The 16,656-nt window shown below is 36.6% G+C and overlaps 1 protein-coding gene and 1 pseudogene across 1 annotated transcript in view; one reads left to right on the plus strand and one right to left on the minus strand.

Annotated features, from left to right (window-relative positions):
- The window catches only part of Atm (ATM serine/threonine kinase), a 152,519-nt gene that overhangs the window by 116,411 nt on the left and 19,452 nt on the right, over positions 1–16,656 (plus strand). The window contains 2 exon segments of the mRNA XM_047515806.1: positions 12,161–12,310; positions 14,344–14,509. Coding sequence (XP_047371762.1) covers positions 12,161–12,310; positions 14,344–14,509 — 316 coding nt within the window.
- Positions 1,918–11,454, minus strand: LOC124958383 (RNA polymerase II elongation factor ELL2-like; annotated as a pseudogene).

A 16,656-nucleotide genomic window follows, 5' to 3' on the forward strand; every position in this document is an offset into this window, starting at 1 on the left:
CCTCCCACCCTCCATTATGTCATTATCCACTTATTAGCGATATCATTCGTCCTTTGGTTTTTTTTTGAGATTGACTTATCTCACTTAGCATTATATTCTCCAATTTAATCCATTTGCCTGCAAATGCCATAATTTTATCATTCTTTATGGCTGAGTAATATTCCATTGTATATATATACCACAGTTTCTTTATCCATTCATCAATTGAAGGACATCTAGGTTGGTTCCACAATCTGACTATTGTGAACTGAGCAGCTATGAACATTGATGTGGCTGTATCTCTGTAATATGCTGATTTTAAGTCCTTTGGGTATAGGCCAAGGAGTGGGATAGCTGGGTCAAATGGTGGTTCCATTCCAAGTTTTTTAAGGAGTCTCCACACTGCTTTCCAGAGTGGCTGCACTAATTTGCAGCCCCACCAGCAATGTATGAGTGTACCTTTCTCCCCACATCCTCGCCAACACCTGTTGTTGCTTGTATTCTTGATACTCGCCATTCTAATTGGGGTGAGATGGAATCTTAGGGTGGTTTTGATTTGCATTTCTCTTATTACTAGAGATGTTGAACATTTTTTCATATGTTTGTTGATTGCTTGTAGATCTTTTTTTTGTTTGTTTGGTTTTTTTTTTTGTTTTCTTGGATGCTGGAGACAAACGTCTTTATTAAAGATACTACCAAAATTTTGGCAAACATTTCAAAACAGATTTGTAAACATAATGCTTCCCTTTTCAACTGGCAGCACCTTGAAAAGACAATACGATAAGACAACACAACCTGAATCAACATTAGTTCAAAATCCTTATATTTTTGACCATATAACTTATGTTCCCACATGATAAAACAAGTGATAGTTTAAATCAAAGTTAACAGATAAACTCCATGAAATGAAAGTTTGTGCTGTTTGATGAATCACAGTATGTTACGATTAAATATATCTGTTTTTTTTTATATTCCTGGCATCCAGGATGAAAAAATCTTTAAATATACATCTCATGTAGGTAATAGCTTCTTTGCATATCTCTCTTCAAAAAATACTTTATAGCAGTATATAAATAGTTTACCTACACATTTAATTTTATCATTTTGCCCCAAAACTATAGATCTGTTTCATTTTTATAACATATCAATTTTTGCCCAACATTAATAAAGCTGACAAACTGTTGAAATGGAAATGCTTTTGTCTTCAACAAGAGAAGTAGCAATTTGACGGGAGAAAAAAAACAAAAACAAACAAAAAACCCTGCAGTAACACTCATCAGTTGTTTAACCTGAGTGTTTGGCCTACTGAGAGTAGCAACTTTTTTCCTTCATGCACGCTCACATCCACATCACCTCTGCACACATACAATTTGGGCACATGCTTCCAGACGCTGGTAGGCCACAGTGTCCTTCCCATTGCTCTAATCACTGGGAAGCAGTGTAGCTAATGATTAACCACACTAGGTACACAACTAGCAAACACCTTAAGGCAACCATTGTAATGGGGGGTTAACTAACAGAGCGGATTTAATATTTCAGATCAAGTCAGCCTGTATACCTGTGTATAAAATTATACACATAAACATATTCACACAATTTTGTTTTTAACCCTCCAAAACAATGTTTTCATTTTTTTTGTATTTTGTGCAAATTTCTAAATATTCTACCATTTAAGGCAAAGAGTGTGCATTAAGAAAGATCAGAAAATAGGCTTATGTTTATCCAAAAGCATTTCACCTTGCACATTACTGTTGTTTTGTTTTTTAAACACACACACAACTTTTATGTGTGGACATTGGAGCCCCAAAATCTACTAAAAATCATTTCTAATGACAGACACAAGTTTTCAAGGAAAAAAACTGATTTGAAATATAGACACTGGATCCCCAAAATCTAAAAAATTATTTCTATTAACAAACACAAGTCTTGAAACGGGGGAAAAAGGACCAGAAAAAGCAGTTTCAAAATGCAGGGAAGCAAAGTAAAATGGGGGAAAAAAAAGTAACTCAAGTTTACTAATTCTGAAACTTTCAACAGGCAAAGTTTCATCTTTTTAGAATCTAGAGCAACTCATTTGGAATTTTAAATAAATAAGTTTAAGTTTATTCACATCTTCTGGTCCAAGCAGAGTTCTAGTGCCATGACTCTGCTTGCTGTTGGTCAAATTCACCTATTAGTCTTTTGATGTGAGCCAGCTTGTTATGAAGATACTCGCATCTGTATTTTTCTTCATGGTAATTGGGACTAGACTGCTTGATCTTCTGATATTCTTGTAAGACTTCTTCATGAACATTCTGATACTCTTTTGAGCCTGGAGAAAGGCGTTTTCGTTGTGCATCCAGTTTGATAAATCTTCTAGCTACCGTCTCCATCCTGGCATGCAAAGCCCTGTATTCGTCGTACTCAGCATTGAAGTCATCCTTGTAATTCTGGCGTTGCTCATAGGAGACAATAGCAATATATTTTATCAAATAATCTGGGAGTTCAATTGTTGAAGAAGGCTCCATGAGGCAGTGCAACCCGCTCTAACTCCTTCATTGGAATTTGGACTGGAGTTACTCAGCTTGGCAGTTTCTTCTCTTTGAACATCTTCCTCCTTTTCCTCAATAGTTTCAATGTCGTGCTTTTTTATTTGGTCCTTTTCCTTGTGTTTCTTAGACTTCTTTTTGGACTTTTTGTGAGACATCGAATGGTTTTCTTCCATAGGCTTTGGACATTTTAGCAGAACTGAACCAGGGGGTAAGGTTTCCAGAGAAGTTTTAGAGGTGTATTTGTCTTGCTGGTCCTCACAGATACTACCATTTTGACTAAAACTGTCAACAGGTGGGTCTTGAGTCCCCCGGCCTTCTGGAGTGCTAGGAGAATTGGAGTTTGAATTTACAGTCTGAGGAGGATTTGAGACAGGCAGGTGAGTTGAAGGCAGCGGTGGAGGGGTGGGGATGGCAGCAGCTGCAGGGGGTGGCAGGAGGCCTGCAGCAGATTTGTCACTGGTGGGATTCAAATGACCATTTAATGTTGGCTGTACTCTATTTGTCAGGTGAGATATTCGAGCTTTTTTATTCACTAAAGGATCAATAAAATCGGAATCCAAAGGCCGTTTCTGAGGAGAGGATGCAGCATCTCTGCTAGAACATACAGGAGATTCTGAATGACTGGGGCCAGCAGAATTCTGAGATGGATTTAGTTTTCTAGAGAGCACTGACTCCAATAACTGTCTGTCTGTTTCATTGTATCCTGGCCAGTCTCGCTGCAGCTCCTTAATCACAAAATCCTTTAAAGTGTAGGAGAGGTCTTTGGATTCAGATTGGCTACCTGTTGCAGAATTGCTCCCAGGGAGTTCTTGTCCTTTTGATTGACTCCATCTTTCTGTAGTCGAACCAGGAGCTCAGGTTTCTTGTAGGTCTTTAGTGCCAGTAAGTGAATCACCCTGTCTCTATATGGCTGCTGAGAAACACTGCTGCCGCCATGAGTCTTTTGAATTGTACTTGCAGGGTTCATGGGGGTTGACCTTTTCCTCTCCGGCACTATTTATTTTGTCAATTTTTTGTATTGTTTCTTTAGTTCCAACTTCGTTGATTTCAACTCTGAGTTTAACTATTTGCTGTCTTCTACTACTTTTGGTGTTGATCTGTTCTTCTTTTTCTAGGGCTTTGAGCTATAGTGTTAGGTCGTTTATTTGTTGAGTTTTACTTCTTTTATTAAATGCGCTCCATGAAATGAATTTTCCTCTAAGTACTGCTTTCATAGTGTCCCAGAGATTTTGATATGATGTTTCTTTGTTCTCATTTACCTCTAAGAATTTTTTAATTTCCTTCCTAATATCTTCTGTTATCCATTCATCATATAATAGCATATTGTTTAATCTCCAGGTGTTGGAGTAGTTTCTGTTTTTTACTCTTTCATTTATTTCTAACTTCAATCCATTATGATCTGATAGAATACAAGGTAGTGTCTCTATCTCTATTAGTTGGAAAGGCTATGACGTCATTCATTTGTTCGATAAATGTTAAATGTCTGTTATTGTGTTACATATTCTGCTGAGTACCAGGATAGAAAAGTCATAAAAAATGGCCTAGGCCTTAAAGACTTCATGCTCTTGACAGGGGAAATAGATAAACATAACACAAACAGCATTGTTAGGGGTGGTGCCTGTAGTGTTATAGAGAATCATGTCAACAGGCCTAACTTAAAGAGGTCATGCAAGTCCCTGGGAAAATTAGATTGAGGCTTGTGGCTCTTTGGACATCTAGCCTGCTTATTGACACCCTGTTTTTGCTTTAGTCAGTCAGTAAAAGACTTGTCTCTTCAAACATAACCTTTTGGAAGGACTACTTCCTCATAAGGTTTGTAATGTAGAAGTCTAAGAGATATCTCAAACTAAATAATGTAAAGTAGAACTCTTGATTAATCACCTCATTCTCAAAATACCCTAAACTGAAAGTACTCAACTGAGAGGAATAACACCACCTTCACTCAGTTGATTAGACAAAATCCTAGGAACCTTATTTTCTTTTGACTTTTACTATAAAAAATTTCAAGCAAATACAAAAGGAGACCATAATGTAATAAACCTTCTTGTCCCAGTGACCTCCTTTAATAATTATTCATGGACAGTTTTGTTTCATTTCTGCTTCTTCACCCTCCCAATATTATTTTGAAGCAATATGCTATATCATCTATAAATATTTCAGTGTATAGGTCTGTAAGATAATGTGTCTTTTAAAAAACAATTGTAATGCTGTCATCACTTCTAAAAAACACTTAGCAAAAATATCACCAAATATCAAGGATCATTTAACACACCTCTCTCTTTTTCTCAATTATCATGTTTGTTTCACATGCAAGTGCTATTGATTTACTTTCACTCTAGTCACTTTTCACCATCTCTGCTGCTGTTTCACTCCTCCTACAGTCACAGCTGTCTATATACTAGAGAATCAGAATTAAGCATTTACTTCTGCTATTGGCCTCCAAAATTCTAATTCCCACCAGTTAGAGTAATTCTTTTTAGAATGTCTAATACAGAATTTGTCACTTACTTGTTCACAACTTCTGATGACTTCACATTATCCCTAAATGAAAGTGATTGATTGTTTTCTTTCTCCAGCCTTATCTACAGTTCTCCCCATCTTATCACTCAGTCTGCTTGTGGTAGAGAAATTATCACTACTTGACTTATTTGGCTTTTTGCTGTAGAACAGATGGGTTTTTTGTTGTTGTTGTTGTTTTGTTTTTTTGTTTTTAACCTGAGGGCTTTTGTACTTCTGTTTGGAATGTTCTTCCCTCAGATATTTGCACCAGGTACTCCCTCCCTTCATAAGGTTTTCTGCTCCATTGTTGCCTCCTCAGGGAGACCCTTTGTGACCATGTTGCCACTACTCACTTTTCTTTTTTTTAAATTTATATTTTGTTCTATTATATGTGTTATCTGGCACCATCAAAATTTGTAAGTGTATGTGCCCTCACTTTTATGAGAGGATAGTCTTCCTCTCTCATTTACCACTCTAATCTCAATACCTCAGCACTGCATGTAGTACATAATAGAGTGTCAATGAATGTGTGTTAAGAAAATAAAGGCCTCCTTGACAGACACTTTACAGAAGACACACAGGCAATTAATAAATATATGAAAAGTGTTCAACATCTCTAGTAATTAGAGAAATGCAAATTAAAACAACTCTAAGATTCCATCTTACTCCAATTAGAATGGCTTTGATCAAGAACACAAACAATAATAGATGTTGGCATGGATGTGGGGAAAAAGGCACACTTTTGTAATGCTGTCATCACTTCTAAAAAACACTTAGCAAAAATATCACCAAATATCAAGGATCATTTAACACACCTCTCTCGTTTTCTCAATTATCATGTTTTTTTCACATGCAAGTCCTGTTGATTTACTTTCACTCTAGTCACTTTTCACCATCTCTGCTGCTGTCTCACTCCTCCTACAGTCTGGAGATTAGTGCTCTATCTGAGGTGCCTGTGGTAAAGATTTTCTCCCAATCTATTGGCTCTCTTTTCACATTTTTGATTGTTTACTTTGCTGAGAAAAAGCTATGTAGTTTGAATCCATCCTATTTATTGATTCTTCATTTTACTGCTTGTGCTTTAGGAGTCTTGTTAAGGAAGTCAGGTCCAAAGCTAGTATGATGAAGATTTGGGCCTATTTTTTCTTCTATTAGGCACAGGGTCTCTGTTCTAGTGCCTAAGTCTTTGATCTACTTTGATTTGAGTTTTGTATAGGGTGAGAGATAGAGGTTTAATTTCATTTTGTTACATATGGATTTCCAGTTTCCCAGTACCATTTGTTCAATAGGCTATCTTTCCTCCAATGTATGTTTCTGGCACCTTTCTCTAGTATGAGATGACCATATTTACGTGGGTTTGTCTCTGTGTCTTCTATTCTGTACCATTAGTCTACATATTTGTTTTGGTGCCCTTTCCATGCCATTTTTGTTACTATTGCTCTGTAGCATAGTTTAAGGTCTGGTATTGTGATGCCTCCAGTTTCCCTCTTCTTGCTAAGGATTGCCTTGGCTACTGTAGGTCTATTATTTTTCCAAATGAATTTCATGATTGCTTTTTTTAGTTCTATGAAGAATGTCATTGTTATTTTAATAGGAATTGCACTGAATCTGTATAAGGATTTGGTAGTATGACCATTTTGACAATATTAATTCTGCCTATCCAAGAACAAGGGAGATCTTTCCATCTTCTTTAATTTCTTTCTTTAGTGTGTACGTTTTCATTATAGAGGTCTTTCACCTCTTTTGTTAGATTGATTCCCAAGTATTTTATTTTTTTGAAGTTATTGTGAATGGGGTAGTTTTCCTAATTTCCCTTACAGTGGATTCATTGCTTATGTATAGAAATGAATTTGGTTTATGGGTATTGATTTTATATCCTGCAACTTTGTTGAATTCATTTATGAGTTCTGGAAGTTTTCTGGTGGAATTTTGTGGATCTTCTAAATACAGAATCTTCTTGTTGGCAAATAGTTATAGTTTGGGTTCTTTTCCTATTCCTATCCCTTTAATTTTTTTCATTTGTCTGATTGCTTTAGCTGGAGTTTCAAGGATGATGTTGAATAGAAGTGGTAAAAGAGGGCATCCCTCTCTTCTTCCAGCTTTTAGAGGGAATGCTTTCAATTTTTCTCCATTTAGAATGATGTTGACCTTGTACTTAGCATAGATAGCCTTTACAATGTGGAGGTATGTTCTTGCTATCCCTAGTTTTTCTGGTGTTTTGAACATGAAGAGGTGCTATATTTTGTCAAATACTTTTTTCTGCATCTATTGAGATATCATATGATTCTTGTTTTTAAGTCTGTTAATGTGATGTATTATTTTTATTGATTTCCATATGTTGAACCAATCTTGCATCCCAGGGATGAACACCTCTTCATCTTTGTGCACTATCTTTTAAATATATTTTTGTATGCAATTTGCCAGAATTTTTTTTTTTGAGAATTTTTGTATCTATGTTCATGAGGGACATTGGTCTGAAGTTTTCTTTCCTTGAGGTGTCTTTGTCTGGTTTTGGTATCAGGGTGATACTAGCCTCATAGTATCATAGTTTGGAAGGGTTCCCTCCTTTTCTATTTCGTGGAATAATTTGAGGAATATTGGTGTTAATGCTTCTTTGAAGGTCTTGTAGAACTTGGCTGAGAATCTGTCTGGTCCTGGGCTTTTCTTATTTGGTAGGCCTTTAATGGTGAAATTGATCTGTTTAAATTGTGTATGTCCTCCTGCATCAGTTTGGGTAGATCATATGTCTCTAGAAATTTGTCAGTGTCTTCAAGACTTTCTATCCTATTTGAGTATAAATTTTCAAAATAGTTTCTAATTATCTTCTGTATTTCAGTAGTGTCCATTGTGATATTTCCTTTTTCACCACGAAGTTTAGTTAATTCGAGTTTTCTCTTTCTCTTTGTTAGTGTGGCTAGGTGTTTATCAATTTTATTTATTGTTTTCAAAGAATCAACTTTTTGTTGACAATTTTTTCAGTTGTTTCTTTTATTTCAGTTTCATTGATTTCAGCTCTGATTTTAATTATTTCTTGTCTTCTGCTGCTTTTGGTGTTGACTTGTTGTTATTTTTCTAGGGCTTTGAGATGTAATGTTGAGGTCACGTATTTGTTGATTTTTATTCTTTTAATGTATGAGCTCAATGCAATGATTAACTTTCCTCTTAGCATTCATTGTCTTCATGGTGTCCCAGAGATTTTGATATGTTGTATTGGTGTTCTCATTTACCTCTAAGTATTTTTTTTATTTCCTCCCTGATTTCTTCTGCTATCCATTTGTCATTCAATAGTGCTCTGTTTAGTCTCCAGGTATTAGAGTAACTTCTACTTTTTATTCCATCTTTGATTCCTAATTTCATTCCATTATGATCTGATAGAATGTAGGGTATTATCTCTATTTGGTATTTGCTGAGAGTCTTTGTGACATAACTTACGTTCTATTTTAGAGAAGGATCCATTTACTGCTGAGAAGAAAGTTTATTCACTTGATGATGGATGAAATATTCTGTATATGTAAAGGCTAAATCATTGATTGTATTATTTAATTTTACAGTTTCTTTGTTTAGTTTTTGTTTGGAAAATCTGTCCAATGGTGAGAGAGGTGTGTTAAAGTCACCTAGTATTATTGTGTTATAATCTATTGATTCTCAAAATTGAGAAGGATTTATTTGATGTATGTAGATGCTCCATTGTTTGGGGCCTATGTATTTATGATTGTTATGTCTTCTTGATACATGATTCCCTTAGGCAGTATGAAATGTCCTTCTGTATCCCTTCTAACTTTGGCTTGAAGTCCACTTTGTCTGATAAGAGAATGGAAACCCCTGGTTTTGTTTACGCAGTTCATGTGAGTGATATGTTTTTTTCTCATCCTTTCATCTTCAGCCTATAGATATCTTCTCCTAGGAGGTGAGGCTCCTTTGTAATCCAATTTGCCAGTCTATGTCTTTTGTTTGATGAGCTTAGGTCATTGACATCCAGGGTTTTTATTGAGCTATGATTTGTATTCCTGGTCATTTAATTTATTTTTGTTTTTTAACTTAATTTCTCCTTTGATTGACTATTCCTTTAGTATAGATCCTCCCTTTGCTGGTTTTCACCGTGGTTTTTTTTATTTTGTTTGGTTTTTTGTTTTTTGTTTTTTTGTTTTCATTTCCTTCTCATGGAATATATTGCTGAGAGTGTTCTGTAGTGTAGGCTTTATAGTTGTGGATTCTTTTAACTTCTGTTTATCATGGAAGGTTTTTATTTTATCTTCAAATGTGAAGCTTAATTTTTCTGGATATAATATTCTCAGTTGGTATCCATTTTCTTTCAGAGCTTGATATATGTTCTTCCAGGACCTTCTGGCCTTGAGTCTGGGTTGAGAAATCAGCCTGAGATCCAAATTGGTTTCTCCCTGTACGTAATTTGATTTTTTTCTCTCGCAGTCTTTAAAGTTCTATCCTTATTCTGTATGTTAGTCATTCTCTTTATAGTATGCCTTGGTGTGGGTCTGCTGTAATTTTGTACATTTGGGGTCCTGTGAGCCTCTTATAGTCGATTTTCCATTTCATTCTTTAGATTTGGGAAGTTTTCTGATATTATGTCATTGAGAAGATTGTGCATTCCTTTGGTTTGTACCTCCATGCCTTTGTCTATTCTGATAAATCTTAAATTTGGTCTTTTCATTTTATCCCATATTTCTTGGAAGTTCTATTCATTGTTTCTTAACATCTTCTCTGTGTGGTCAACTTCATTTTCAAGAGTATATATTTTTGTTTTCATTGTCCGAGGTTCTGTCTTCCAAGTGTTTTAGTCTGTTGGTGATACTTTCCATTGAATTTTTAATTTGGTTTTTTGTTTCCTTCATTTCAAGGATTTCTGCTTGATGCCTTTTTATGACCTCTGCCTCTTTATTGATGTGATCTTACACTTCCCATATTTTCTCTCTGATATCATCTTTTATTTCGAAGATCAGTCTAACTGTGTATTTTCTAAACTCCTGACTTTTCTTCTACTGTGTTGCCTATAAATTCTATTGTTGGAACATCTTGGCTTGTTTGAGGTGCTTTGTTCCCTTGTTTTTTTAATGTTGAGTGTCTTCTCATCTAGTCATATGGATCAGAGGCAGTACAGATTCTAGCCTGTAGTCTTATAGTGTTCCTGAAGGCTTCCAGTACCTCACCTTTAAGGAGGAAACCAATATTAACAGCATCCAGTGGAAACAATGTATCACCTTAAACCAAATGACTTCTACTAAGGTGTTTACATTTTTGTCACAATAAACTGAAATGAAGTGTTCAATAATTGGCTTCAGTAGAAACAGTAAGTTTGCTAAAAGGGTTTATCATTTCAAGATGGACAGTGAGGGAACAGAAGTGGTGTAAAATGTGATGTTTATGAGGGAGAAGGAGAAGTAGAGGTAAAAATTTATAGTCGGCAGGGGAGGAATTAATAGATGTTGGCTATTAATATGGGAGAAGTGAGAAGGAGAATCCAGGGAGACAGATAGGTGAGAAAAATATATTGATTTAAAAAAAAGTAAAAATGTGAGAATACACAACAAAACTGCAACATACTATTCAGATATCCTATTCCTCAATAAATTGATGCTTGAAAAATATTTGGATTCAAAAATGGTAGAGATGTGAGAAAAAGGGTGGGAAACAAAGAAAGAAAAGTCTCAATGGAAAATTGAATGATTGCTTCTGTTGACTTTCAAAAATTTTTTCATCTTCCCTTTTCCACCAATAGTTGAGGTGTTCTAAAGTTTGATGTTAGCTCCAGTCCCATGGGTGCCAGACCTGTTGAATAGGTGAGCAAGATGTCCTCGCACCCTCTTCCAGTCTTCCTATTCATTGTAGCTGGCCCCTTCCGTCCCTGCACACTTCAGGACTCCCTGCACACGTCAGGACTCACTGAGCTGTACTGAGCCCAGGTTTCTCCAGTTTCTTCAACCTGTGCTCCCCATGGGGAACTACTCCTAGTCTCCGGCCCTGCCTTGCTGCAGTCCTAAGGCCTCGGTGCCCTTTTAACTTGCAGAGAGACCACCAGGGTTACGCTCACACACAGGAGTGACCCTGCAAAGAGGTAGCCAGATGGCGATCACTGTGACACCGAGCAGAAAGACCTCAGGTGCAACCAGACCTGAAGGTACCCCATTATATATCCAGGCCCTGACCTGTGTCCACAGACTGAGGTGGCCACACCCTGAGATGGCAGCAGTGGCAGGAGCAAACCCGCAGGGCCTGGCCAGTGTCCCAAGATGGCGGCAACCACGTGTAACCAAACCTGTGGGTACTGTGACAATGTACTTCCAAGCAACAGGGGGCAACAGGAGATCTGATGGCAGTCTGCAGGCTGATGGTGGATGTCGGTGGTGGGCAGTTGGTGGGTGAAAGGTGGGCAATGGGCAGGCAAGAGAAAGGTAAATGGGTCAATGGCAGATGATAGGCAGTGAGTCATCTGCACTCAATAGATAGGGATATGCTGGCAGAGGGCGGACAAATGGGGGGTAAACTGCAGGGGATCAGTGGACACTGATGACTGCCTTGTAGAAAAATAGTGTTTCCTTGCTTGAATCCCGAGTCACAGAGTGACAAGGAATGCAGCCTCCCTCTAGTCTGCCATCTTGGATCCTCCTGGTTAGCACTCATCTTGATGGTGGGGAAGGGCTTGAGATTGGTAAGGAAGGAAGCTTTAGCTCTTTCCCAGCAAATTAGATTTGACATAGTTGTTTATGATGTAAAAGGGTATTTGTTTATATCATTTTTATACTTTATTATATTCTATAATTTTACTTGCAAATATTTGCAATTCAAGAATAGCCAGAGGAGGGGGAGGAGAAAGTAGGGGAGGAAGCGGGGAGGGGGGAGAAAAGCAGATTCCTGTGCTGAGTGGAACATATTGAATATGGATCAATAGCAGATAATGATGGCTATAATTAAGAGGAGTGATCTCTCAGGGAGTCATGAAGATTGAGAGATGTTTAGGTTCTCACAAGTGTAAACAAAAGTCTAGAAAATTATATTCTTGGAACTTAAGTGTCTCCTATGGACACAGAACTATTAATCCAACTTGGAAAAAAAAAATGTTTTGCTCTGACTGATAGTTGAATGATCATCAATTGCTCCTTAATGGCCATTCATAATCAAAAGGTACTTAATTTTAGGTGGTTCCCCTCTCTCAGCGAAGTGGTGTTCTTGAGTGGTGCACAGGAACTGTCCCTATTGGTGAATTTCTTGTTAACAATGAAGATGGGGCTCACAAAAGATACAGGCCAAAGGATTTCAGTGCTTTACAATGCCAAAAGAAAATGATGGTGAGTAGCAGTCTAAAGTTATTGAAAAATTGTTCATTAGCTAATTAAAGCTGACAGTTGCTAAATACAGAATACAAAGTTTTAATTTCATGAGATAATTGTTAAAGATAGAGGTTAAAAAAAAGTAATCACACTAGGATGAAAATGTGTATGAATGAAAACATAAATTTTTAAACTGCATGAAGTATTAACCCTTGTCAGATGAAAAGTTTATTCATTTAATTCTCGACAAACAAAATGTCAATTAAACAAAAAATATTGTGTAATAATTTTCTATGAAACTGATAGAGAATCTTCTAAGATATTTTCCATGTAACTGGCCATCTTGTCTGACATTCATTCACTGCATCAGCAACATTTATTGAATGCCTCTTATCTCCCAGGTACTCTGCTGAGTCTTCACAAATATTATGACTAATCATTGTTCTTATCACTGTAAAATGAGAAGTTCTAAAATTTAACTTTTCTCAGGGTCAAAGACCTAATAAGCAGTGTAGCAAAGATTTGAATCTTGTCTCTCCAAACTTCAAAATCCATTAAATTTTCATTTTATTGTGCTTTCTGTTACATGTTTTTAAAAAATATGTGGTAAATGCTACAGGACATTATAAAGAAAATCTGTGTGGAGCAGACAGGGTGAAATGTAGGCATGGAGGATGATGTGGTTGGTTCTATCTCAGGTGGGAAAACAAGTACAGAGAATTACATCAAGAAAGGCTTCGTAGAGGAGAAGGTGTTTAAACCAAACTTTGTAAATAAGTGGGGTTCCTAGGCAGAAGAAGCATATAAGCAACAGGAAGGAGGTATAAAAAAACAGCATAGGAGGAGGAAGTGATGGATGAGTTTGGAGTGGTGGTTGGTCAGAAAATGGAAGGTTGCTTTATGAAATGCTAAGAAGTTTGCACTTTATTCTGTGGGCAATATAAGACCCTTGAGAAGGGTAGTAATGTTGGATTTGCATTTTAGAAAAAAATAACTGAAAGTTTTGTGGGTTGTGCTTTTGAGAAAGCAGATTGGAGGTTTGAGATGGGGTCTGAGCTAAGACTAAATGGTAGGAATCAAGAATCATGGACAGATATGAGAAAAATAAAGGAGGCAGGCTGTGTGCAGTGGTGCACACCTGTAATCCCAGTGGCTTGGGAGACTGAGGCAGGAGGATCACAAGTTCAAAGCCAGACTCAGCAAAATCAAGGCACTAAGTGACTCAATGAAACCCTGTCTTGAAATAAAATACAAAATAGGACTGGGGTTGTGGCTCAGTGGTTGAGTGCCCCTGAGTTCCCCTCCCCCAAATTAAGGAGGCAGAACTGATTAAGATTTGATGGCTGATTAGAAGTGAGTGCCTCCCAGTTTTATGGTTGGGGTGTCCAAGTGGATAGTGAGGCTGTTTGTTAAGTTGAAGAATAGAGAAGGTGGCTGTGGTTTTCTAAAGATGAAGAGGTCTTTTGTTTGGATTTGGAAGTGATCCAAGGGAAAAGAAAGAGGCAGCTGAAGCAGCACATCAAGCTAAAGTTTATACCAAAGAGATAGATTTATTGAGCAGACATAAATGGGAGTTGAGCCCATTGAAATAGTTAAGCTTTGCTTCAGAAAAGTATTATATAGCAGGAATATGTTGGAGGACAGGGATCTGAGACAACGTGTCAACTACTTTGCCATCTTATCAATGATTCTTCCATCCTTTCATTCTTTTCTCTTTCTCATCACAACCCTAGTGCTATGATGCCATCTGAAATTTTCAGGGGCTACTTTTGGCATTTCTGTGTTTACTTCTATCCAAATTATAAGATCATTCAAATTAAACAACTCTCACTGTTTATATGCCTCCTTCCCTTAAAACTAATATAAAAATCCTAATTATTACATGTAACTAATTGCTTCCCTGGCCAGACTGTTAGTTTCTTGTGAGTATCTTGTTCATCCTTTTATTGCCTCATGTCTATTATATTTTTCATTTAGAAACATAGTGGACATCAGTTTACTTAGTGGAACACAGGTTTAAAAAATTAATTTTACATGTGATCTATTTAAAGGAAGTACAAAAGAGGTCCTTTGAAGAGAAATACGAGATCTTCATGGATATTTGCCAAAATTTTCAACCAGTTTTCCGTTACTTCTGCATGGAAAAATTCTTGGACCCAGCTGTTTGGTTTGAGAAACGACTGGCTTATACACGCAGTGTGGCCACTTCTTCTATTGGTAACCTTTGTTTATATCTTAGTCGATTTGGCATTCTTGTGTATTCTGAATTGCAAGGGTTTTGATAGTGGTGATGGTAGTTTTTAAACCAGACTGTCTTCATCATTAGATCATGTTCATCCTGATTCTTGGCTTCTAACCGTAGTTTTAGTGGGTTTTGTAGGACATTGGTTTCTCTAGTTTATTTTATAGTGAATATGGCTTATTTTCTCTACCTTCAATAGTTCATTTTTTGAGATTTTTCTTTTGAGAATAAAACCTGTAATGACTTCATTTGACTTACTTCCTTAAGTTATTATTCTTTTGTGCAGAATCTCAATGGTACCATGATATTGTCACCCAGTGATTAATTCTGCTTAATAGAATCCTTTTTCACAATAGAAATTGTGCTGTATATTTAAATATTTAATATATAACCTATATTTTGACTTCTTAATTTCTAAGAGATTGGAATAAATAGATAAAGCAATGAAGACAGTCTTATAGTATGAGTGCTAACATGAACTCAGAGATCACCTAATCTATTTGTTTTTGTTTTTAATATTTTTAGTTTTAGATGAACACAATGCCTTTATTTATTTATTTTCATGTGGTGCTGAGGATTGAACCCAGTGCCTCATATGTGTGAGGCAAGCACTTTACTACTGAGCCACAAGCCCGACCCAAATCTATTTGTTTTTATCTAAATACAGCTTCTCATTATCACTTACGTATCATACCCAGAAAGACAGGGCATGTATGTTTTAAAAAGTGCCCAGGTAATAATGAAATTCTCTTCTACATTGAGAATCATTAATCTCAATCAAGTGATTTAGTCTGTAAATAAGAAAGAAGACCTGCTAAGGCCTGAACTGACCAGGCACCTCGGCATCTCAATTCCATAATCAGTATTTTTCTGTAACACTATGTGCTGTCTATTATTGGGTTAAAAACATTTTAAGGGGCTGGGGTTGTGAGGGACTGGGTTTGATCCTCAGCACTACATAAAAATAAATAAATAAAAATAAAGGTAATGTGTCCATCTACAACTAAAAAACATTTCTTACAAAAAAGCATTTTAAGGGCTATGGTTATGGCTCAGTGGTAGTGCGCTCGCCTAGGATGAGTGAGGCCCTGGGTTCAATCGTCAGAACTACATTAAAAGCAGCAATAACAACAAACAAATAAAGATTAAATTCTTTTTTTAAAAAAAGCATTTTAAGGCATGCTGTCATCTTTTTTTAATTAAAATTTTTTTTAATTTGTTCTTTTTAGTTACACTTGATAGTACATACATGGAGTATAACTTCCCATTTTTGTGGTTGTACTTGATGTAGAGTTACACTCGTCATATATTCATATAAAAACATAGGAAAGTTATGTTCAATTCATTCTACTCTTTCCTATTCCCATCATCCCTTTCTCCCATCCCCCTTTTCTTCCCTTCATTCCTCTTTGTCTAATCCAGTGAATGTCTATTATATCCCCCTAACCCCCCACCCCATCCCACCCCACTTATTGTGAGTTAGCATCCACATATCAGCAAGAACATTCAACTTTGATTTGGGGGGATTGACTTGTTTCACTTAGTATGATAGTCCCCAGTTCCATCTATTTACCAGCAAAATGCTATTTCATTCTTCTTTATGGCCAAGTAATATTCCATTGTGTATATGTACCACATTTTCTTTATCCATTCTTTTGTCGAAGGACACCTAGGTTGGTTCCAGAGCTTAACTATTGTAAACTGAGCCTGCTGTAAACATTGATGTGCCTGCATCACTGTAGTAAGCTGATTTTAAGTCTTTTGGGTATAAGCCAATGAGTGGGATAACTGGGTCAAATGGTGATTCCATTCCAAGTTTTCTAAGGAATCTCCATACTGCTTTCCAGAGTGGCTGCACCAATTTGCAGTCCCACCAGCAATGTATGAGTGTATGTTTTTCTCCATATCCTCACCAACATTTATTGTTACTTGTATTCTTGATAATTGCCATTCTGACTGGAGTGAGATGAATCTCAGTATAGTTTTGTGTGTGTGTGTGTGTGTGTGTGTGTGTGTGGACAATAATGTAACTTTATTGTGTGCAACCTTTACCACAACAGTTAGTTTTTCCATGTGAAATAAGTTAAGGTTTAAGATGCCAAAGTTATTGTGAAAATGACAT

The sequence above is a fragment of the Sciurus carolinensis genome, chromosome 11, assembly GCF_902686445.1.
Source record: "Sciurus carolinensis chromosome 11, mSciCar1.2, whole genome shotgun sequence".
NCBI classification, from domain to species: domain Eukaryota; kingdom Metazoa; phylum Chordata; class Mammalia; order Rodentia; family Sciuridae; genus Sciurus; species Sciurus carolinensis.